At 42.0% G+C, this 26,408-nt stretch overlaps 1 protein-coding gene across 1 annotated transcript in view; it reads left to right on the top strand.

Annotated features, from left to right (window-relative positions):
* The window catches only part of sec24d (SEC24 homolog D, COPII coat complex component), a 250,364-nt gene that overhangs the window by 28,845 nt on the left and 195,111 nt on the right, over nt 1-26,408 (top strand). The window contains exons 5-6 of the mRNA XM_041185982.1: nt 5,113-5,388; nt 11,297-11,430. Of these exons, the coding sequence (XP_041041916.1) occupies nt 5,113-5,388; nt 11,297-11,430 (410 nt within the window). The remainder of the gene's footprint in view (nt 1-5,112; nt 5,389-11,296; nt 11,431-26,408) is intronic.

Raw genomic sequence — 26,408 nt, 5'->3', positions numbered from 1 at the left:
TTCAGTGCTCCAGCCGGCTGGATGGATGGCTGGTGGGCGACAAGGGCTATCCCCTCAAAAGGTGGCTCATGACGCCTCTCCGACATCCAAGATCAGAGGCCGAGCAGCGGTACAATAGGAGCCACGCCTCCACAATGGCTGTGGCAGAGAGAGTCATCGGTCTTCTCAAGATGCGTTTCTAATGCCTGGACCGTTCAGAGGGTGCACTCCATTACCCCCCAGATCGTGTCTTGGTCATAGTGGTTGTGTGCTGCACTCTCCACAATCTGGCGCTGGAAATGGGGGATGCTGTGGAGGAAGAAGATGTTGACGCAGCTGCTCCAGCAGCAGACAATGAGTCCAGTAGTGAGTCCAAGGACGAGCATGCTCAGGAGAACGCTGAGGGGATAGACACTGACCTGGGCAACCTCCAGGGAGGCAGGTACACCCAGAGGCTTTGATCCAACGCTCCTTCAGCTAGCCTACCAAATATGAACCACCAACACATGCCAGGGCTGCAGGCTCCATACTTGATACCTGAGAGCAACTTTTGCTTGGTGAACAACATGCACTATGTGCCATTTCAATAAAGCTCAATGACAAAAAAGTCACTCATTAAATCATGGGTTCCCCTTCACCTGCAGAACTAATAAAGCACCTAGAGGCTTGTTGAGAACCAAAACATTTAATGATTTGCAGCTTGGCATACAGGAATCAAAGTAAATTAAAAGGTGTTGAACAACTCACCAACTTAAAAGTGGGGCGAAAGAAAACCACCAGTTATAAGCCCATGTTGTGCCTAAGGTGATTTATGTTTACATTTGCGGGTGCTATATTTAGGTGCTTCCCCCTCACTGGCAGTGGCATTGGAAACAGCCTGCTCACTCTGCTGTCCTGTTGGCCTTGATGATCTTGACGGGCGTTCTCCAGCCCATGGAGCCTGTGCTGGCCCCGTCTGGGAGGGCACAGTCATTGGCATGGCTGGCACCTCCCCAGTCATCGCAGCCTCATCAGATGCTACTGTCACTGGCAGAGGAGGAGCTGCTGCCGTCATCCGAAACTCCATAAGATGAGCCTGCAGAGATGACAGGCAGCTCGTGTTCCAATGCGAGGTCGCATTGGACCTCCCTGCTCACCACTGATGGATGGGCAGCTAGCTGGAATACTGGGTGCCCAATACATCTGCCAAATTGACACTGCTCGCCAGTGTGAGGACTTGCAGGTCCGAGCATATGCCCAGGAAGCCCTAATTGTTCTCCTGGAGGAGCCTCTCCATGAGAGTTGCCACTCTCTCCATGGAGGAGGCAGTGCGCTTGGCCATGAGGGTCATTGTGTTGCTCATGCTCCACATGGACTCCTACACAATGGAGACCATGGCATGCATTCCCTCACGTATCTCCGGCAGATCCCTCTGCACACCCTGCTGGACTTACAGCCTCTGCTGCCTCAGGGACAACTCCCAGAGGCACATCATTAGCCACTGACTGAACATGTTCCTGGTCCCCAGCATTCCTTCGACTACCGGCGCCCTGGGCACTCTCTGCCTCCGCCTGCACCTCAAGCAAGTGTGATGTGTCCTCACCACTGTGCACCGAGATACTAGCCAATGATCTTCTTCCCACCAAGGTGCTGGTATCTGCACTAGTGCCTGCCTGGCTGAGAGGGTGTGACGCTGATGCGTTGTCTTTTGTGCCCTTAGGGGTTAGCGGCAGTCCCTCAGCCTCCTGAGTCCGGGCGTACTCTGGTGAGGCTGAAAGGAAGAACAAGGACATTTGGTTAGTTAAAGTCATTACACTGTTAATATGCATGCCTGGCACCTGGATCAGGATGCACTCCTCCTTCCATTATCAATGGGGATCCCCTGTTGGAGGCTGAAATCATTATACAGTCAACAGTGGAATGTTTGCACTGACAGACATTGTGACCTTAGTGCATGGCACTCTTACCTCCCAGCGGCACCCCAACCTCACCATGGCTGGTTGACTTGGATACATGGCGCCTTTCCAGCTCCAATGCCTCCTGCTCGTATCTGGTAATGATCAGAAGGTGGAGTTACCCTCCGCCAGTCCGCAGACGCTCAGCATTATTGTGTGCTGTCTTCTCCTGCAAGGAGAGAGGAACATTGATTAGCCCACCCTTTACATTCATTGCCATTGCAGCCTTGCCACCCCTACCTGAGGAAAACCTTGCAGGACTCATCTGATTCGTGACCATGGAGCCACAATTCACTCATTCCAAGCTGCCAGGGCTGACCCCCTTGCCGAGATGCTGCCTCCGTGACATTTGCCACTCATAATCTAAGACCTTCCAAACCCATGACCACTACCACCTAGAAGGACAATGGCAGCTGATAGAGGGGAACACCGCCACCTGGAACCTCCCCTCCAAGTCACTCAGCATCCTGACTTGGAAATGTTTCACCACTCCTTCACTGCTGCTGGGTCCAAATCCTGGTACTCGACCCCTAACAGCCCTGCACCATATGCAGTGGTTCCAGAAGGCAGCTAACCACCACCCTCTCATGGACAACTAGGGATGGGCAATAAATGCTGGCCCAGCCAGGGGGTGGGGGCCAACATAACCGCTGAGCTAAGCGACCCATGCCAACATGGTAATCACCCTTCCCAGTTGCAGGAGGTCATTAAACCACTTGCTGCACTACACCCAGGTGCGTCTCACCACACCATGGGAGCTGACCCTTTCTGCCACCACCTCCCAAGCATGTTTTTTTAGGTGGGGGAGGGTGTCCTCCTCCCGTCCCTTGGGACCAGGATATTGCAGCTTGCTGCCACTTCCTCAAGGAGGGCAGCGAGGTACTCATCGGAGAACCTCAGGGCCAACTGCCCTGTCGACCTGCCCTCCCGCCTGGCCTGCTCACTGAAGATGTTCTCCATCATAAAGCTACTAACTGAAATCAGTGGCAGCAGAGGTTTCATGACTGATTTTTAAATTTCCTCAAAAAATATTGTTGAAATTAATGCACATGTCCCAACTCATGTGACAGTTTCACATGAGGAGACGTGTCATTGAAGTTTTTTCAACACTTTATTGGACTGTTAAAACTTAAAACTAATTTCCCTGAGGTAGCTCTGTGCCTCGGAGATTTCTGCGCCTTTTCACATGAAAGAGCATGCTCCCGACCCTGGGACCACCCCCCCACCCGCACAGGGGGTGCACAGCGCTTCCGGGTGCACGTCATGCTAGGTGGGCCTTAATTGGCCCACCCACATAAAACGGCAGCATGGGCCTGATCGGGGCGGAGTTCGGGGGATATTTTCCGCACCCTCCCCTGCACAACCACCCCCCCCCCCCACAACGGTGGGGGGGGGGATAATTCTACCCTCTGCTTCCACCACCTTTTTAGGAAGAAAGTTCCAAAGGCTCGTGACCCTCCGAGTCAAAAATTTTTGCCTTACCTCTGTTTTAAATGGGCAACCTCTTATTTTAAAAAGTGACCCCAATTCTTGATTCTCCCACAAGAGGAAACATCCTCTCCACATCCGCCTTGTCAAGACCCCCAGGATATTATATGTTTCAATTAATGTTTCTTCTAAACTGCTGCGGATACAAACCTAGTTTGTCCAACCCTTCCTCATAAGACAACCCACCCATTCCAGGTATTAGTCTGGTAAACCTTCACTGAGTTGCTTTCAACACATTTATCAATGTGGTCCTCATAACATTTAAGAAGTATTTGGATGTGCACTTGCGATGCCATGACATACAAGGCTATGGGCCTAGTGCTGGAAAATGGGATTAGAATAGTTAGGTACTTGTTTGACTTGTGCTGATTCGATGGGCCGAAGGGCCTTTTTCTGTGCTGTAGACCTCTATGACTCCAGCATTCTTTAAATAAGGTGACCAGTACTGTATACAGTACTCCAAATGTGGCCTCGCTACTGCCCTGTACAAGTGAAGCATGACTTCCCTACTTTTGTATTCAATTCCCCTTGCAATAAATGATAACATTCTATTACTTGCTGTACCTGCATACTAGTCTTTTGTGATGAATGCACTAGAACACCCAGACCTCTCTGCACCTCAGAGCTCTGCAATCTCTCACCATTTAGATAATATGCTTCTCTTTTATTCTTCCAGCCAAAATGGACAATTTCACATTTTCCCACATTGTACTCCATTTGCTAGATCTTTGTCTACTCACTTTATCTATTAGTAGCCCCTTTATGTCCTCTTCACAACTTACCTCTATCTATCTTTGTGTCATCAGCAAATTTGGCAACTATCCCTTCCATCCCTTCATCCAAGCCATTTATATGAATTATAAACAGTTGAGGTCCCAGCACTGATCCCTGTGGCACACGACTCGTTACATCTTGCCAACCTGAAAAAGACACCATTTATGCTTACTCTCTGCTCCCTGTTAGCCAGCCAATCTTCTATCCATGCCACTGTATTACCCACTATACCATGAGCTTTTATTTTCCACAATAACCTTTGATGTGGTACTTTATCAAATACCTTTTGGAAATCTAAGTACAGTACATCCACTGGTTACCCTTTATCCACAGTACATGTTACTTCCTCAAAGAACTCCAATAAGTTGGTTAAACATGATTTCCCTTTCACAAAACCAAGTTGACTCTGCCTGATGACCTTGAGTTTATCCAAGTGACCTGCTCTAACTTTAATAACCGCTTCTAATGTTTTCCCTATGACAGATGTTAAGTTATCTGGCATATAGCTTCCCGCTTTCTGTCTCCCTCCCTTTATATAAAAAAGGAGGGCTCTAAATATACAAGTTTTGAAATCATCATTGACAATGGCTCTAATACTTGTGTTAAATTTAGAGTTAAGGATAAGTAATTTTGCCAATGAGTGAAAGTAATACACATTTAATAAGGGAAAGGAGTAGTTAGGTGCTATGGTCAAGAAGGCTTCTGCAGACTCACATTACTATCAGAATTATAGTAATTCTGATTAACACAGGTCTACAAACGTTACAAATTTTATTTAATATTAATGCAGTTCGTTAATTACTGCTCAGATATGTCACTGAGCACATGCAGAATATTTATTATGTGGCATTTCACACCAGTCAGTTTTCTAATTTCATTGTTAGTGTTCTGGAAACATTACAAATTTTAAAATGCTTATCTTTTTTGTTCTGATTAGGTTCTTCTCAAGTACACCCCCAAAGCAGTCCACTATCTGGACCACCACTCCGGCCTACATTCCAAGGATCTCAACCACAACAACTTTTACATCCTATTTCATCTCCTACATCCCAAGGTCTGCCGTCTGCTGTCCCAGCAGCTACAGTGCCTCCTGGAATGCCTCCTCCTTCCCCTGTAGGCATGCATGTTGGTCTTGCTGGACCCAATCAAGGGAGTGTTGGCTATCAGCAGGTTCCAGGCCAGCCTCCAATGACTGGATATTTACCACAGCAGGGTAAGTATTTTCCTTTAGATTTTGATTTTAAAATATTAATTAACAGTGTATTATCTTGATTGTGACATGAAAATTCTGCTGTCTTGAATTCAGCCAAAACGGCACAGCTGTCTTTTTAAGGTTCATCCGTAATGCAAGTTAAAGGTATCAGATTTCACTATAATAACATGAGCAATCAAAATTAGAAAAGCTCAGTTCTGCAAAGAATGTGTTCACATTTTAATTAGAAATGTTATCTGGTGCTATAGCTTGCTGTTGTGAAATGTGGAATGCAAACTGCATTATTAGAGAATTACCAAAGATAACAGGCGTTATATTGAAAGAAAAAGGTGCATTTATATACTGCCTTATCATGTACCACAGCATTTCACATCCAAATAATTGCTTTTGAAATCAGTCACTGCAGGCAAAGATGTGCACAGATAGGTAAACAGTAAATGAGATGATTGAACATCTGGTTTTAGCGGTGCTGGTTGCCAATCTAGAAAAAAGGTTAACTACTGCGACAAGTTTCATTCTCACCTCATATAAGGCTAAACTTGAACGAGGGTTTTAATATTTCTTACCTACAATTTGCTTGGTAGTACAGAATTTGAATATTGCTGAAGAGAGAGACATGTTGCCAAAGTTTTTCATCTTGTACTTATCTGGGCAAACACAAGAATGCCAAATTTCAAATGGTCATAACAATTTATACTACAGGAGAAAAGGATGCCAATTGGTTGGCAAGTTGACTCTGTTATGAAAGTCAACTTAGCTTAAGGGCGAAAGCAGCAGTCTGGAACTCCAAGTCCTGACAAACCTGGGAATTCCTGCGCATGTACAAACGGAAAGAAGGCTACACATACAGAATTCAGTAGTGTAAGTTTTTTTGGGCCGAGGACGGGTCCATAGCGTCTGTGCAGAGATGGAAAATGGTGTGAAAACCTAGGCCATGTGACCAGGAGCAAAGTGCCATTGCTGGCAAGTGAGATGGTGAAGTCCCAAAGGGAGGGTCCCAGACAGGGATGGAGACAGGAAGAGGTCTCTAAGTTTAACAAGTGGGATAAGGGCTGTGGTTAGTGGGCCTTAAGTGAAGAGGACTCAGGAGAAGCCCTGGTAGTCTAAAGGGCTCAGGGGAAGCCCTGACAAGTGAAGAGGACTCAGGATCTAAAAAGACAGTGTAAGTTTGATGACTCTGTGCTGTGGGCCATTGGGTCTTTAGAGCAGTTGTGTTCTGCTTGGTGCATCCAAAGATTTGAAATGGTGCTTGAGTGCATGCTTGGAAATCCAGGAGAACAGAATCCGGGGAGGCGAGATGGGCTGTCATTGATGCCATCCAAATTGGAGTGACTTGTGGGGGAGAATTCCTAGTTAAAATCTTCACAGGTGAAGACGGGTATCCCTCGTGAGAGAGACAGAGTTTCAGCGAGATTGATTGACTCACAATGTTTACTGATGTCTGGGTGGGTTGTTGAGAAATCTGTGGAGTTTGTCTTGGTTGCATTTGCCTTTTAGTGTGCAGTGTGTTGTGTTTTGACCACAAATTTGCCTGTTAGTTCACATGTACCTGATATTAGCCCTGAACGTTAGAGTATAAGATAGATATTGTTAGTTGTTTTGTCTTTCTGACCTTGTATAGCAAAGTCTATTTTTTGTTTGTTTAAAACCCGTGGAGCCTTTATGGCTTTATTCACTGAGCAAGTGTCTCGAATCTCAAACTTTGGCTGGGATTTTACAGCCCCGCCTTGGTGGGACCCACTGGGGGTCGCAGCGGCCCAGTCAAAAGTCCGCTAACTTCAGCAGGACCGGACTATCCCCATGGCAGAAGGGGCCAGAAAATCCTGCCCTTTGTCTACTTTAAACAAAACTTTATTGGTCTTTAACGGATCTTACCGACAACTTTCGGGTCTGGCCAAGGACCATAACTCTGATTGGCCGAGGCATTGCCATGGAGAAGTGACGTACAATCATGCACAGGGACCCATTCTCTGCAAACAAAAGGACTACGCTCAGGCTTTGTCCTTTTTTTTTTGATTTATCTGGGAGCTTGCTGAGCCTATAATTTCTTGTTGCTTTCTCCATGGCAATGTCCTGACCAATCAGAGTTGACTTGCCAACCGATCAGCATTCTTTTCTCCTGTAGTATAAATTGCTGTGATCATTTGAAATTTGGTATTCGTGCATTTGTCCAGATGAATGCAAGACGAATAGCTTTGGCAACATCTCTCTTTTCAGCAACAACTTTTACCTAAGTAAATTTCAGAAAGCCTGGGATTGGAAGAAGTGAACAAATAGCATTTATTTAGCAATTATCATTGGTAAATGTTATTTCCCATATGTGCAGATTATAAGTGATTAATTTAATGCCTAGAATTTTGTGGGAGTTCTCCTGATCTCCTTTGCTATAACTTTTTTTGGACAACTGGTGGAAATCCCTGAGAAATGGCAAAATTAGATCTTTCCCTGAGATTTTTTGCTGAACTTCACTGAAGTTACAGCGGCATTAAATGCAATCTTAACTGTCAAGACATGGTGAACCAAAATTAAAGATCTATTTAAAGTTGCTCCAGGAGTACCATGTGATAGAATGAGCAGTACATCTTGCTGTTGATATGATGAAAGCCATACATTAATACACTAGAATGAAAGACTTTTAACTCATTCACACATGTTTTGTGCACTATTCACTTTAGAAATGAATTACAGTAAATCACCACAACTAGTAATAGCGCTTCAGTTAATCACAGGTTGTTTTATGGGAAATAGAAGACTTGGAAATAAAATTTAAGAAAATATTGAATGAAAAATAAAATTGTGATAATTTAGTCACTTAAAATTAATGACAACCATAAATTACTTTTTTGAATAAACTAATTTTAATAATTATTCCAATTAATTAGAGCTTTGTGAAATAGGTGTAGAAATTATCATTGTGAAAAAATGTGTCTGAGCAGGAAGCCAAGGCTTAGGGCTTGTACACATTAGGTCGGAGGTGGGAGCAAGAGGTACTCCCACCTCCGATCAAATGCTTTAGGGCTCAGGATTCTAGGAAGCTGTAAGGTTAGAGCTGAGGAATAAGATGCAGCATTATAATTCAAATGGGAACATGGGGAAGAATTTTTAGGTTGGCAAGCGGGAGTGCGGCCTGCTTGCTGACGTGTAAAATGATGCGCGGTGACTTTGGCGTGTGTCCCAACATCACCGTGTGTCATTTAGAATGTCAGTTCGGCAGGCGCGCAGCCGTGTTGGCTGCTCACCTGCTGAACTGTCAAAGGCCTATTAAGGCCATTAAGAAAGTAATTAAAGTAGTTAAGAATGTTGCCCATCTAACCTTAATGTTGACGGGCAGGCAAAGAGCCAAGGCGGCCTTCGCATTTTTCACGAAACCTCACCCACAGGTGGGATGAGGTTTCATGAAGGGTTTATTAATTAAATAAAAACTTTTGAAAAAAACAAATGGACATGTCCCAGCTCATGCGACAGTTTCACATGAGGGGACGTGCTTAATTTTTTTTTTCCTTTTATTAAATTTTTCAGAACTTGAACTAATTTCCCTAAGACACCTCCAGCATGAAGATTTCTATGCAGCGCAGGCCCCGACTCATGGAATTCCACCCCCCCCCCCGCCCACACAGAGTGCACAGCCTAAATTGACCCGTCCACACAAAATGGTGGCATGGACCCGATTGGGGGCGCCGACTGGGTTCGCTCCCATCCCGCCCCAACCCACACAACTGTTCTGACAGGGGGGAAATTTCCGCCCTTGGAGATTAGTGCCTGGTTACCACATCAGCAATAGTATATTAAAAGTCAGTTGATCAGAATGGACCAATCAGATCCGTACAACACAGTGAATAACTTTTTAAAAATAAATTCCAAGTCTGTTGGTACATGAGTTATTTTCCAGGGGTATCAGTTTTCATATTAGGACCCAAAAGATGAATATGTATAACTTCTATAAATACCTAATACATGAATAAAATAAATAACAATGCCCAGTAAAGTATTCTGATTCTAAAATTATAAACCTAAATTACCAAGATATAATGGATGACCTGAAAGTCTTGTCTAGCACCAGGGAATGGAACAGGAACCTGGTTCTGGGCTGGGGAGCAACTGGTGGGTGCCGCAGAAGCTGGAGTGCATCATCACTCCCGGCAACGATATTTTAGTTTAATGAGGTTGCTTTGACTTTTTTTTTAAACTGTAAAGTTTAAACTGTAAAGCTGGGAATTTCCAGTCCCACCAATGGTGGGAATTGGCGCTGGCAGGACCAGAAAATTTGGAGAGCAACCAAAAGTCTGTTGACTTCAGGCAGGAATTTCCCCTTTTAAAAGGGGCTGTTCATTTGTTTGTTTGTTTGTTTTATTTAACTGGTACTTTAAAAGAGCATAAAGAGAGATGGTTGGGACACTGTGGGAGTGGGAGGGGAGGTAGAAGGCTGCCATATGTAATGCTGCATTCTGTAAATAAACCTATTATCAAGAAAAGGATTAGTGTCATACTTCACCATCTGACTTGGGACCCATTTAACAGTCTTATACCATAAAAAATATTACATATGGTATAGTAGGGTGTTTAAGGTATCATCATGGAAACTGTATGTTACAGAAATGTTACTGGCAGAACATGATTAGTTATTTTTGTGGCCTAATTAATCAGAAATGACAGTACAGAAGTTGTTGTGGAAATTGATTACTCCTTGGTTACTAGGTTCTGGGATCTGATGGGTTCAAGGGAAAGTAGTTTTTATATACATATGTATAATTTAGAGAGCTAATGCATCCCATTTTATGCAGGGGTTCTCCCAATCTGCTGCCGTAACCTCTGTCGATAATCAGCAGAAACCCTGGAAAAACCATGTAATAGATCATTTAAGTTGTTACTCTGGGGCTTCTGCAGATCCCCTGCCAAAGCTACATTAGCAGAAGAGAGCTCCTACAGAAATTCTAGGCAGAGGTTCCTAAAGTTCACTGCATTGATTTAGCTACTTTAAATTCGATTGCCAAATCAACTTTGTACCTTTCCTTTTATTTATGATATTTAAGGCTGAGATTAACATTAGGAGAACCACCACAGAAATTCACCCCCATGGAATTACTAATGGAACAGTCCAATGAAATTAAGAGGAAGTACAATTTGGTATAAGTCAGTGACTTTAAATTTTTAATCATGACAGTTGATATTGATTTTGCAGGGCAACTTCTGTTGCATCATTATTTTTTAAAAAGGTTGATTATAGCTATGTTAAATGTTCTGTAATCAACAAAGTGGAACCATTGAAATCTGTGCTCAGGATGCCACAATAGTCAGGGCATATAACTACTTTAAGTTTCTTCAGCTGGAAAATAAAAAGCATCTAATGGGCCAGGGAGGGACGGGTTCCCCTTCTCTCAAAATATAATGACATGGGGGAAGCTTCTTCCACACACTAGAGCTTCAAACTGTTTAGGCACGCTATACTAGAATATATAACTGGACCCGTCATGACTATGTTGAGGAAAAGCATTGATGTGTTCTGTTCTAGCAGAGTGTCAGTTCTAGCTTGTGACCAATCCAAGCAGTCAGAACTATTCCCAATTATTAAATGTTATGATTCTTTTATGCTGATGTGCGGTAGAGTCAGTAATACCAAGAACTTATGGCTGCTCTTGGTTTAATTTCTGAGCAAGGTACATCCAATTATAAACCAAAAGAGAACAATTTTGTATGTTCCTGCAGTTATGATGAGCAGAATACACTTTAAGATTGATATCTTTGGTTAGAAGTTGAGTCTGTTTATGGTGTTTCTGGATTGTTTTAATATAAATGCTGCTGTTTTCCAGGGCAATGCAAACAAAAACAATTCTTCGAACTCATGTAATTTAATTCATACAATGTAGGATGATGTGCTGTTGTTTCTAGTCTTTGTGGTTTTTCTTTCCAGGAGGTATGTACGGAGGGCAGCAAAGAGGGCTTCAGCCAAATTATCCTGCTGCTTATCCAGGGGCCCCAGCAACTGGCGCACAGCTTGCTGGACCCCAACAGAAGAAACTTGATCCTGACTCGATCCCTAGCCCAGTAAGTAAAGTACAGTAAATGATAGACTTGGTAAATTATTATTTTTCTCCTTTTTTTTTGTTTGAACTGTATGTATGAGCATGTATAATTTACTTAGAATTCATTGTGCCATTCTTAAATAGTCATGTATTCCACTTGGATTTAGAAGAACATTCCAACAGCAAAAGTAATGTAGGGAAAATTCTTCCTTTATCACAGAAGAAAGAAAGTATTTGGGTAGTTATTTCCATTCGAATGATTCATCTCATGAAAAATGTTAACTATTCCTATTCCTATTTCAAACTTTGTTTTCCCTTACTTTGGGGCTTGGAGATTGTATTGTCGACATCAACTATTAATATTTCAACAAATCTTTTCATACACAATCATGACTTTTCCACCTTTGATACAAATTGGATGTGCCCAAATTGGGGAAGATTCAGTGCTGGTTGTGTATTGAATTTTTTTCAGTCTCTGACACCTACCAGTCTACGTTCAGTGTTGGAAGGGTTAACATTTCAGCAATTTCCTATATATCAACTTGGTGATGTTTCCATAACTGATGTTAGTTCAGTGGCTCCCTGTAGAAGCTGTGCTAAGTATTCGCTATGTTTGGTAGGAATATGTGCTCTCTCCCAACATATCATCTTCCATCAGCCAAATATTGTACCTGTGATACCTGAATGTTTGTGTAATTCTTCCAAAGATTCACAGTCCAGTAGATAGAATAACTTCCTCTGCAGTGAAGGTCTTATTCAATTCCTTTGATAACTAGCTAAGGAAGGGCAAAATCTGATATTCAGAAGATCAGACACGATCCATAGGATCTTAATTCAGTTCAACTCAAAGTTTAAAACAAAACAGTAATAATTTATTTTATCAACTAATATTGATACCCTAGGAACCAGATAGAGTTTAGAGTTGCTTTTTATCAGTTTTCTTAGGGCAGGTTTTTCCGGTCGGCGAGCGGGAGTGGGGCCCACTCACCGACGCATCAAATGACCTGGGGATAGGTTAGGCGTGTGTCCCGACATCACCCCGTGTCATTTAGATTTTCAGTTCTGCAGGCGAACTTAAAGTGGCCTTTTAAGGCCATTAAAAAACTAATTAACTTGATTGATGGACCTGCCTGTCCAGCCTTAGAGCTGGAGGGCAGGCTGGGGGCCCAGATGGGCCTCGGAAAAAGCATGAAACCTCATCCATGGATGGGATGAGGTTTCATGAGGACTTTTAAATGTTTATCAAATGTTCAAATAAAAGTTAAGGACATGTCCTAACTCATGTGACAATCTCACATGAGGGGACATGTTAGGGAAATGTTTTAATTACATTTCTGGCAACTTTTTTTTCGGAGCCGATCTCCCTGAGGCGACACTTCCTGGCGGACGTCACGCTGGGGGAGGGGGCCTTAATTGTGGGGGCACCAATCGAAGGCCAGCCATTGGCGCCTGCTCTCGCACTCTCTCTCCCAACCCTTCCTCCCCATCAATTCATAATTGAAGATGCTTGCCTCCAGTTGTCAATTGTCTCTTGATGCACTTACAAAATGGAATATCATGCAACTTTAATTTGTGGCAAGTTGTGTGAGAGGACACTATCGACTGCGAATTAAAGGAGTCTTGGAAGGAATTACTTTTAGATCTTATTATAAATTTGATAATAGAATAATTTCTCAAAAACACTCCTGAAGCTTGACCTGTGTGGCTGTGCATCTGGCAAGGTGAGGGATTCATATCAGACATTGCCATGTCAGTAATAGCATGGGTTAGAGTAAAACTTCATCTACTTTGCATTAATCCAAGAACAGAAACATCCTTTACAGAACATTTGCAAATCTTCAGAGTTCTCACATCAGCAATCTCTATGACCAGTCAGTAAAATTGTCATTTTTAGTAACAGCACGTTCTGTTTTGTGCATTCATAGTGGAGGAACACTGCATGTCATCACTGTGAGCAGACTGAGAGAATAGTAATAAAACAGAAAATGCAGGCCTGGCAAGATCTGTGGAGTGAGAAACAGTGTTGACTTTTCAGGTTGATGATCTTTCATCAGAACTGCTCGCATGACCTTCTCTTCAGTGGGGAGACCAAAGACTAATTGGACAGTTGCTTAACAGAACAGCTCTGTCCAGTCCGCAAGCATGATCTCGAGCTTTTTAATTCCCCACCTTGCTTTCGCTCTAACTTCTGCTTTCAGTCTCTTGCAATGCACCAATGAAGCTTAATATAATTAAGCCCCGGGAACAACACCTCATCTTTCAGCAAGGCACTTTACAGCCTTCTGGACTCAATATTGAATTCAACAATTTCAGACTGTAATCCTTGCCCTCGTTTTGTTTCTTTTCTTTTGCAGATTTTGGCTTCAATCTTTGTATTTTTGTCTTATTTGCAGTCAGACAACAACTGTTCACAATTCTGCTATTTACAGCTCATTTAGGCACATCTTTTGTTTCTTTGCTTGTCCCATTATGACTTCCTTTGGCCTTGCATCACGCCTTCCACCTTATCACAGATCATCCCTTTTGTTCTTTTTTCCCATCCTTGTCCCTTTCACTTACATTTCTAACTCCCTGCCCCCCACAAAATGTGAGTTTGAAGAAAAATCATTGACCTAAAATGTCAACTATGTTTCTCTCTCCACAGATGCTGTCAGACCTGCTGAGTATTTCCAGGATTTTCTGCTTTTATTTCAGATTTTCAACATCTGCAGTAATTTGCTTTTGTCTGACCGAATAGAAGTTGCTGTTGTACATTCCTGTCTAATAGATGATTTAGTTCCCAAGCTGCACACCCTACCGAGACAAATGGAACAGGTAATTGTTTCTCTCACTTACCCTGACCTGGGGACACAGCTTGTGGGAACACCTGGATTGAGTATGCCAATACAGCTGATAAAACTTGGGACAGTGTAAGATAAATAATTATTCGATATAACTTAAACAATGCCCTTATAAATTTTGATCAGCAATAGTTTTCATTGTCACATTTACAACAGTATGATAAAAGTAATAATTTAGCTTTTATCAAAGGTAAAGTGAAATTTTATTTCCCTTGTCTTGTTCTTTCCAGCTGAATAAATACAAAACCAAAATGAACTAATGCTGAATTGCAATGTTGGATATAGTATGAGGATAATATTACACAATTCTAGGTGTTGAATTAGTGTGATAAAAGTAAATTTTTTCTTAAGTGAGGAGAACTGAAAATGAGAGAACATTGAATAAAACTTCATAAAATCCTGGAAATGCACATCAGGCAGATCGGAAAGAAAATAATTGTTCATATTTTGTGTGTGTCTACTGATGGACTAGTTGTGCAATTTTTGAGAATTTCAATTGATCCATTTTAAGAGATGGCATAAATTCTACCTACCCACTGATGAGATCCTGCAATCCTATCCTTATTTATGATGTGCGTGGAGATCATAATTATTGCATTAGTACTTGCTTTGTGAGATTTCAAAGTCCTACGGTGAATAGACAGATTAAAGAGAGAGGGGTAAAATATAAATAAATTTACTTAGACACTTAGAAATTGTTTCCTCATAAAGATATGAGACATACCACTACAGGGGAAGCTATGCTAGGTTTCCTGTTCAGCTGTCCATCAGGGAAGATTAATAGGATCACATTATAGAATCACAGAGCCTCAAATTGCTGGAGCTGGAGAGGGCAGAGAGAGTTGAAATGCCCACTAGAGGGTGGGTTTGTGTGCAGAGCCCAGTTCACGATTTGCAAATAATTTAAATTCAGAATAACATGTTAATAAATATTGGGATTTCATTGTTCTGTCCTTTGAGGAAGATAATGATGAAGACAAAGGAGGGGAGAAGTCTTGAGGATCTGGCAATATTTATTGGAAGCATAACCTAAAACAGTTACCCATTTCAGAGGGTCTACAAGCCAAGTTGGTCGGACATTGTTTTTTCCAAAAACAGTTTGTTAAGCAGGCTGCAGTTTCCCCCACTAGCAGTCTGAATTATCTTAGCTGTTAGAAACAGACGAGCGACCTCTTGTCAGTTACTTTAAATGTGGCAACAACTGTAATTTTTTATATCGCCGGATGTTTCCAGACAGCCTTGTCACACAAGTTGGTTACCTGTGCAGCCTTGCGTTGAACAAGTGAGGGGTATTTTGTTTTAGGCAGAGTACTGATGATATATCCATCTTCATGGACTGACCAGTTGAAAGACTGAACAATGGAATTGAGTTGAGTAACAAGATTTCACTACTTGCAAGCTCTTGAAATGTCTGAGAGACCTTACAATTTCCTGTTTTAATATGAATGAAAGAATGCCAAAATCCTGGAAGAATACCATAATTGGGCAGTTAGAACATTTGTCTGGGGTTTCTGATCGTCTGCCGAAGTCACAGGTTCAGAGTGGGAAACTCCTGTAAAAATGCCATTCAGAGGTATCAGTGATGGCTTTAATAGCCATGACTGAATGCTTGATCAAAAGGAAGGGTTTTTGTTCTGTTATTGTGTGACTTGTGAATGGTGCTAGGCACATCACTCTGTATTATGAATGCATGTTACCCTGGACGTTGCCATGGTTTTTTTGTTATCCAACACTTATCTTAACATAATGTGAGAAATAGGAGTAGGGCATACTCCTGATCCTGCTCTGCCATTGAATACACTCATGCTGATCGTAACCTTAATTCTACTTACTTTCCCACTTGATCCCTATATCTTGTGATTTCCTTAGAATCTAAAAATCTATTCGTCTTAATCTTGAATACATGCAGTGACCGGACATTCTGAGCCCTCAGAGGTAGGTAGTTCCAAAGATTCACATTCATCTGAGTGAAGAAACTCCTCCTTATCTCAGTCTCAAATGATAAGGCACTTATTCTGAAGCAGTGCTTCTGGTTTTTAGAATATCCAGCCAGGGGAAATAACCTCGCAACATCTACCCTGCTAAGCCCTCTCAATCTTATGCTTCAATGTTTCACCTCACATTCTTCTAAACTCCAGACAGTACAGACCCACACCTCTCAACTTGTCATCTTAGGACAATCTTGACAACTTGTCAAATGCCTCTTGGAAATATATATACACTATTAACCCATCACTTTTTATCTTGTCTGTTAATTACATCCTCAAAAACTCTAATAAATTTGTCAGACATAATGGCCTGGATTTTTTTTGGAGTTCGGCTGAAATAGAGCGCATCAAAGCTGTCTTGCGGGATAATGGCTACCCTGATCAGATCATTGCTCACTGTATATCGTGCAAATCATGAATGGGCCTAAGGCTGCCACTTTCGGTCCTGAAAAGTGCCCAGTCTGCCTCCAATTACCCTGGAAGGGTAAGATGTCTCAAAAATTTGAGCAACAGGTAAAGCTATCCATTTCACGCTGCTATTATGCAATAGTAACACGAGTGGTATTCTCCACTAACAGCATGTTGCTGTCAAGCCAAAAAGATGTGCTGCCCATTACACAAATGAGTAATGTGATGTATTAATTTCAGTGCTAGTGTGATGCCAGGTATGTAGGCTGTATGTTCCAATGACTGTTGGACTGCATGCCCCTTCAGCTGTTCACAACAGGCAGAGTACTGACTGTCCCAACCAGCCCGTGCTTGCAAAAATTAAATCATAGTGTCCAACATTGGATGTGATTCCATGACTGGACAACACGTGCCAAATAATCCTGATTGAGCTAAGAATTACACTAATAATAAGTCGAGCTCACAGTGTGGCTCACTTGTGTGCTAGAAGCTACATATATTCTTACACAAGACTCTGTTCTTTGCAAACAGAAAGAACATATCCACATATTACACCTTTATCATCTAAATAAAAGATTGGGGGAGAGCCATTCCCTAGTTCATTCCCTATGGCAATGCCTTAACCATTCAGAGTCGACCTGTCTAGTTTGAATGTAAATAAAAGCTTGTCAGTTAACTATTCCTTGGTACATTCTCAATGACAGTGGCTGGTAAGTGGGCTCTGATTTATAGTGGCAATCAGCACCCTCTTGAGTATATATTTTTGTTCCCTTTCTTGTGAATCTGTCCTGATGAGTGCAAGATGAAAAGCTTTGATGGCATGCCTCTTTTTTTCAGCAGTAATTAGTTTTTATTTGTTTTGCAGGTGAGTATAAAGAGACATCCTCATGCAATAAAAGACTAAGATGCTGAATGAATTCCCAGGCTGCCTGTATTACTACAGCCTTGAGGAGTCCATGTTCCATGTACAAACATGTTGCCTGAGGTTGCAGCTCCTTTTTGATTATTTGAGACAGCTGCTCCTCAGGTTTTGGTTGCACTTCAGCCCCACACTCCTGATCTTTGGCCACTCAATGTGGAGGGCCAGGGCAGGATGGGGATCTCCTTGTTAGCCTGCTCCAAGGACTGGCCAAGGTGGACATTAAAAGGTCTAGGCAGCGGGCGGTTGAGGGGATCGTTCAACCCGATTGCTTCTCTTCCATGGTTTTGTTCATGCTCAGGTGTCCTTGGAGAGGGAGCAAGTGATGTCCACCAGTAAACTTGAGGCCTTGCATGACTGGTGAGTCCCACAGGGGTTGGAGTGCATCATATGTCCCTGAAATATTATTTTAATTTAAATTAGGTAAGTTTCCTTTAAAAATGTTGTTTTTGTTACATGGCCCCTTTGAGGGCTATTAATTAGTTTAATTAATTAATTAGCTTCATTGTGTTATGATATGCCAGGTGGCATTTGCCAGAGAGAAACTTGGCCAGGCTATCACAACGATTTTGCAATTCGTATTTATTACGAGAAGGTTTGTGCTCTGAAGTCAGAAGTAATGAGTCCACTACCACCTTCAGAGATTTTAAAGATTAAATTAAAGCATTTATTAACAAAAGAAAATAAAAAGTTAAATACACGCAAGATTATAGTTACTTAGTCTTATAACAGTTCCCAAAATTTCTACTTAATGAGACTCCCAATGATACACCCCTTTCAGGTTACTGTCCAGAATAGATTATTGATCTATAAAACACCCAGCAAGATTACCACAAGCACCCACTGTTGCTGTATAGGAGGTATTTCATAGCTTCTCTCTCCCTCTCACTTGGCAATGGAAGCCCAAAGGCTTTTAACACAACCTTGGTTACTGGAACAACAAAACTCTCCAGGATGGCTGGAGGCTTCTTCTACAAGTTTGTTTCACACAGTGCACCTTTCAAGATCTCATGTGGCTACACCCAGTTTTCCATATTTCTTTAAATATATTTCCTCCTTTTTGATCTGTAAATTACATGGTTTCCACCTGTCTTTGGAATTTACTTTTCCCAGAATATAATTTTTTATGTTGTCATTATGGCTAGCACTTTTGGGAAAAATAAACATAATAACTTTGCAACTGGCAAGGTAAATCAAACATCTTACCATGTCCCTTTGAAAAGCTACCAACCTCTCCAGTTATCTGAAAATGCAAATTCCATTTTACTTAGCATGTCCATTAGCATTTCATATGTCTGTTTTTTTACACCTAACTCCTTTGATGATTCAAACCTTACAGTCTAACAGTCTGCAGTTTATTTTAATTATTCACACACATACAGAAACATACACATGGATAAACATAAGCCTGCTTTAAAGTTTCCCACGGTAATATCATGAATAATATGATAGTTCCTTTACAATTGGTATATTCAAAAGAGTATAAAGAGAGAGACACTCTTCCATCCAAATTGACCTCTGCTCGGACAGAATTTTACATTGGCCCCAGGACTCGTAACCTTCCTTGGGACACCAATTTGAGGTGTCTTGCGGAAATTCTCTCTGCGCTATTTCACTCTGCACAGAGAGGCTAACTGTACTGCTGCACACCCTCCACTTCCTTGCCCCCATCAACTGTCCAGACACGTCATGATGTTCTATCATCTACAGTGGCAGAGGCCCCTGGTGGGAGGCTGTCTACGTGGAAGTCCTCCCCTTTTCTATTGGGGATTTGGCCTGGAGGATGTTGGCGGGGTGGGGAGGGGGCGCGAGACAGGGAGGCAGAGGACCTTCTTGTCAAACACACAGAGGGTCCCTCTCATACAGAGTTGAAACGTTAACTTGGTTTCTCTCTCCACAGATGCTGTCAGACCTGTTGAGTTTTTCCAGCAATTTCTGTTTTTATTTCAGATTTCCAGCATACAAAGTATCTTGTTTTTTTCCCTTTTAAGGGTTGGTTAATTAGTTTATTTATTTCATTGATTCTCAAGAGTATAAAGAGACACTCTTCCTCCCCAAACTGACCCCCATTTGGACAGAATTTCTCATTGGCCCAGGACCTAAAATCTCTGGAGCGTCAGCCCCAGAATTTGAGCTGTTCCATGGAAATCCCGGCTGTACCATTCCACTCTGCACAGAGGGGTCTCCTGTATGGGCTGCTGCTGCAAATCCTCCACTTCCTCGCACTCTACAGCTGTGAATTTCCATCCTGCTGTCCGCTGGTGTCTAGGACTCCTGCTGGAGGGCTGTCTACGTGGGAATCTTCCCTTTCTTCATCGGGGATTTGGCCTGGAGGGTGTTGCACTCAGCAATCCTGTGCAGTAGGAGATTAAGTTGATTTACAGAGTTCCACCTGTAATTTCTGTGACCTTGAGGAGTCCGTGTTGCATATTTATGTTGGTTGATGTTGCAGCCCCTGTTTTATTATCTGAAGGGGCTTCTGCACAACTTTTGGTTGCACTTCAACTCCACGCTCCTGATCTTTGGGTAGCTGGTGTGGAGGGGCAGGCAGATCGGAGGACCTCCTGGGTCTGCTTCTGGGCCTGGCCAAGATGGCCTTAAACAGGCCCAGTCACCGGGCGGGTGAGGGGGTTGTTCGACTGGACTGCCTGCCCGTCTTATGCAGTTACATCCGCACCCAGGTTTCCCTGGAGAGGGAACACACAGTTCCCAGTAGTATGCATGAGGCTTTCTGCAACAGTGGGCACTGCAGGGTATAATCAGCCCCAGGAGTGTTATTTTAATTTGATTCATTTCTTTTGTGGCTTTTGTTTTAGTTACAGTACTCTTTTAAGAGGTTTTTTCTTTAGTTAGTTTATTTGATTATTGAGTATAAGAAGACACTTATTGACACTGGGGCCAGAGTAAAGTTAGGAGGTATACACTTGTAATGTTTTGCTCTGTGAATAAATCTAAAACTGAAAGGATTTGTTTCTGGTCTCCTACTTCACCAACTGGCTGTGAGGAATTTAATGGAGCCCTCCATTTCTCTCTCCCTCATGCACTTATCTAGATTCCCCTTAAATGCATCTGCACTGTTTGCCTCAACTACTGCATGTTGTATTGAGTTCCATATTCACAACAGTCTTTGGGTAAATAGGTTTCTTCTGAATTCCCTACTGGATTTACAAACATATGAGCAGATGAACAATAACAGACAGACAAAGGTTCTCTGGTCCTTTCAACCTGTCCTGCACAAGTTTAACATACCTTGCCTACTTATCCTGAATCCAAATCATTTATGTTTATGGTGGGAACACCACCACCACCTGGAAGTTCCCTCCAAGCCACTCACTATCCTGACTTGGAACTATATTGCCATTCATCCACTGTTGCTGGGTCAAAATCCTGCAACTCCCTCCCTAACAGCACTGTTGGTGTACCTACAGCATGGTGACTGCAGCAGTTCAAGAAGGCAGCTCACCACTACCTTCTCGAGGGCAATTAGGGTTGTGCAATAAATGCTGGCCTAGCCAGTGATGCCCACATCCCACAAATTAATTAAAAAAAAAAGAACAAGAATGGTCCCAGCTCCAGTCCTAGTAGAACATCACTTCCACCTTTTGCCAGTCTGAATAACAACTAACCCATATTTTGTTTTATAGCCAGCTTCCTATCCATTTTTCTACTTGTCCCTTGAATTCACATGCTCCGACCTTAATTATGAATCTACTATGAAGTACCTTATTGAAGGCCTCCTGAAAATGCAATTATTTTACATCGACTTCATTACCCTTGTCAATATTTCCTGTTACTACTTTTCCACTGTGTTACTTCTTTTGCTCTCTCTGCTGCTCCTTTTAATCTTTCAATTACTCTTGCATTCTTTTCTATTACATTTTCTACTTTTTCTGTTACTTCTACCCCCACTTTTACTTCTAGAGGTTGTTATTAACAAGGTAGGCAATAAAATGGTCAGAAATAGCTATGATGGAGACTCTTTGGTCCAGAAAGGCTATGAGAAGTGACAAGATTGAGGGCGGGGCCAAGGATATGTGTTTGAGGAGCAATTCCTATCTTATCCCGTATTATGGATGCTATTGATTTATTCCAGAACTAGTAGTACAGATGGATGACAAAGGAGTTAGACAATATGAAGTACTCATTAGGGTACATTCCATTTAAAATAAACATCAAAAGTAAACGCAGAGATTAGGAGGTAAAAACAGATGGGCAACATTTTTGCGGGGTTTTCCTGTTCTCTACCGTAACTTCAAAAGAAATTGCAGAGATTCAGTGGGCCAAATCTTCTGATATGGGGAGGAGCCTCCGATGCAACTTACGTCGCTGATGCGCTTCGGGACGCTGAGTAAGTCCTGGCACGCGCACATCCTAGTACTTACGCAGGAAGTTTAAACTTTCGAGTGCCGGATTTACCCTGGTTCGCTTGTTCCGCGATTCCAACGACAGAGGGATCAGACAGCTAAAACCATGGCGACCTGGGCTATTTGCCCTATACTTACCCTGGTTTTTACACAGATACGTAGAGCTTTTCACAACAGGTATAAAGGCAGTGAAGCTCTGAAGTAAATCAGCTGGAGTGTTAAAGCACAACGGCAACAACAACACCACCAGCAATGTTCATCTCCCTCCCACTAATGTTCATTCCGCAACACCCGACAGCACCACTCTGGTAATATTCACCTCCCCCTCCCTCGACAATGTTCAGCCCCTGTCCCAGCAATGTTAAACCCGCCCCCCAACCCCTTCTCCCGACTGACCACCTGGAATCCTTCGCTCCTGTCTGTCTAATGTTGGAAGAGTCAGCATTTTCCGAGGCGGATTGAACATTGTTGGGGATGAATGGGGTGAATATTGTCAGGGGCTGAGGATTGTTTGGGGGTGCGGGGAGGTTGTGCAGTATTGGGGTTGACAGATCCATTTTAAAACAATGTGTGCAATGACACACCATCTCCGACACTGGCCAAAGGACCTGGGCCAATATAAACGAGGGAGGGGGAGGTGCATATTATAGCCAAGTGGTTATGGTACTGGGCTTGTAACCCCAAGCTCAAGAGTTCAAATCTCACAATGGCAAACTATGAAACAATGTAACTTCATCTGAATAGGAACAGATGGAAAGGTGTTTGTACTCGAAAGAGTTACCAGTGTGGTGGTGTCAGGGTTTTGCGGAATGAACATTAGAGGGAGGTGAATATTGTTGATGGTGTTGTGGTTGCCGTGGTGCTTTGACACGATGATTTACTTAAGAGTTTCACTGTCTTTATACCTGCTGTGAAAAGCTCTACGTATCTGTGTAAAAACCAGGTAAGTATGGAGCAAACAGCCCAGGTCTCCAATGGTTCTAGCTATCTGATCCCACTGTCGTTGGAATTGTTTATGCTCATTTCTATTAAAGTTACTTTGGGGGATCGAAGAATTTTCTCGCACCTAGTTGATGGCTGGTAGTAGATCACTTCATAAAAGTGTTTATCAATTGGTCCTGGTGTTTGCTCAAAAATATACTTATTAAACAGCGAAAAATTGAAGCTATAAGCATTTGGCAAGTACAAAACTCAACTACTTCACCGTTGTTGTTACAAACAGGATATTATTAGAGGTATCGTGAATTAACAGTGAACACTTAATGACGCACTTTGTGACCGATCAGAAAGCTTAAGTCAGCCTGTGCATTCACAAAATTATTCACGTTTTGCAAAGTTTAGCCTACATATTTGATGACAGTCTTGAAATACTGTAAAATGTTAATAGACTTTTTTTTCTGAAGTACAGCCAATCCCCGATAGCATTCTTAACTGATAAAACATTTCAGAATGGATTCTGTCAAGCAACACCTCACAAATTTAGGCTTCTCCAAGTCTTTTAACTCTTTGTGCTCCATTTGAGTTATCACAATATGGTAAAAAGATTCATAACTTTATCTTTGGCCAAATGTTCTTCTAAGGAATTTTCCCTCTATTATTAATGTACATTTACATGTGAATAAACCATAGCTGTCAGTATATTACGAAGCTGTAGCATGCTCATTTACTTTGATACCATATATGGTGAGTGAAAATTGAGGCAATAATCCAAACTCTGCATTTGTTGCATTTGTGAAAATGTTTTCAAAGATTGTTTAGAGCTGTAGATATGTACAAGTTTTATGTTCTACCCATTCAGAACTTACTTCAGAAGTGCCAACATTTCAGAAACATTGGGAATTGTGTCTATGATGGGATGAAGTAGTTTAAGGGTAAATTCATTGAGACTGCCCTCCCAGTTGCATTACAGGTCTCAAAATCAGTCCTTATAATTACCTAACCTTTCTGTGACCCCCTGTGAGAGACTGTCAGGAGTGCAATCTTGCTGAATTTACCCATTAGATTGCAGTTTAATTGATACATGGGGCTATGTTTATTTTTGGGATGATGTATATGAAAACAGATTACATTTTTAAATTAAAATAAATGCATGTCTCTTCTAATGAATGCACTTGGCAGCTCTGCATTATAATTACACATTTGTCTGTTGGCCTTAACAGAATTCATTTTCCAACACACAGAGTACAGGTGTGTATGCTCAATGTGCTTATTTTAAGTGGGTTAATGTCTGTCTAAAATGGTGCACAGACTTAGTACAAGTGCATTAGCATTTTTGCAAACTTTGCAAAATATCTCCTGTTACTGCCACAACTTTGGTGAGGTTTTTCCATGTTGCCCAGTGTCACACAACTGTAAGAGGCAGTATTTTATAACCTTTGTAGACCTATCTAGGATATATTTGGATTAGCTGACAGAAGTTGAAAATATAACTCCACTTTATCACTGGGAATTTCATTATGAGTTTTGCAATTGGCTGCTGTAAATTTAATAGATTGGTAGAAACCTTATTGACAAATCTCTTTGGGGTTCCTATCAATCTTTCATGGGTTGGGAGAGGGAGAGGGAGAGGGAGGAATGAAAGAACTTGATTCCTAATATATTGTTAACAGCCCAGAATGCAATGCAATAAAAATGGTATTTGACTTATTCCCAACCCATGCTTTATAAACAGATGGAGGCACAAAATTTGCTTCCAAAACATAGGTTAAAAATCCTGGAATCCCAGATAATGAAAATGGAATCTGACCTAATCATTCACTGGAAGTCAGTGTCCTCTATTGTTTTTACATATACCCGTAGAGCTCTTGTGACCCTGCTCACAATGAGTGCTCTGATCCTTTATCTTTGTGTCTTTCTCAGTGGCGGTAAATTTCCTTGGAGCTTCTCATGTTTCACCACTGTGACTTCATTGAAAGTATAGCAGAAACCCCCATTTATGGGTATAAACCAGATTCCTGCAGTACTTCCTTCAAAGTTTTATGGCAGCAGAGTGACAGAAGTTCTAAGAAAATTGATTCACATTATGTCCTTCTGACATGTTCATTCACCTTTCTGTTGCTCACATCTTTCTCTTTCTGTCCCTAATTTATTTCACTATCTCTTGATGCACAAATAAGAGAAACCAGAGAGGAAGTATGAAAAGAGACTGGCAGCTAACATAAAAGGAGAATCCCAAAGACTTCTGCAGACATATAAATAGTAAAAGGATGGTAAAAGGAGAAGTAGAGCTGATAGGGACCAAAAAGGGGATTTACACATGGAGGTAGGGGGCATAGCTGAGATATTAAATGAATACTTGGCATCTGTCTTTAACAAGGAAGAAGATGCTACCCAGGTCATGATGAAAGAGGAGGTAATTCAGACACCAGAAGGGTTTAAAATTGATCAGGAGGAGGTATCATAAGGGCTGTCTGTACTTAAAATTGATAACGCACCAGGACTGGACGAAATGCATCCAAGGATACAGAGAGAAGTGAGAGTGGAGATTTCGGAGACACTGGCCATATTTATTTACTCTTTCTTAGATTCAGGGGTGGTGCCAGTGGATTGGAGAATTGCAATTGTTACACGCTTGTTCAAAAAAGGGCGTAAAGATACGCTCAGCAACTACAACCCATCAGTTTAACTTTGGTGGCAGGGAAACTTCTGGAAACAATAATTCAGTACAAAATTAATAGTCACGTGGTCAAATGTGGGTTAATTAAGAAAAGCTAGTGCTACTTAAGGGAAAATCTTGTTTAACTAACTTGCTGGAGATTTTTGAAGAGATAACAGAGAGGGTTAATGAGGGCAATGTTGTTGATGTGGTGTACACAGAAAGGCATTTGGTACAGTGCTGCACAACAGACTTTGAGCAAATGTATAGCTCATGGAATGAAAGGGACAGTAGCAACATGGATTCGAAATTGGCTGAGTGACAGGAAACAGAGAGTAGTGGTTAATTTTTATTGTTTCTCGGGTTGGAGGAAAGTTTGTAGTGGAGTTCCCGAGTGGTGTACAGGGCGCAATTTCAACATTTGTGGATGATATGAAACTTGGATACATTGTGAACTGTGAGGAAGATAGTGTAGAACTTCAAAAGGACATAGACAAGACGGTGGAATGGGCAGAAAGGTGGCAGATGAAGTTCAATACATAGAAATATAAAGTGATTCATTTTGATAGGAAGAACATGGGAGATAATATAGAATAAAGGTTACAACTTTAAAGGGGGTATAAGAGCAGAGACCCTGGGTGCATAAGTCACTGAAGGTGGCAGGACAGGTTGAGAGAGCAATTAATAAAGCGCACAGTATCCTAGGCTTTATTAATAGGGGCATAGAGTACAAGAGCAAGGACATTATGTTGGACTTGAATAAAAAACTAGTTCGGCCTCAACTAGAGTATTGCATCCAGTTCTGAATACTGCACTTTAGGAAGGATTTGAAGGCAATTGAGAGTATTTAGAAAAGATTCAGGAGAATGGTTTCAGGGATGAGAAG

This window comes from Carcharodon carcharias, chromosome 1 (assembly GCF_017639515.1).
Source record: "Carcharodon carcharias isolate sCarCar2 chromosome 1, sCarCar2.pri, whole genome shotgun sequence".
Lineage (NCBI taxonomy): Eukaryota > Metazoa > Chordata > Chondrichthyes > Lamniformes > Lamnidae > Carcharodon > Carcharodon carcharias.
Note: the sequence above shows the minus strand (reverse complement) of the source record. Positions and strands in the feature narration are given on the sequence as shown.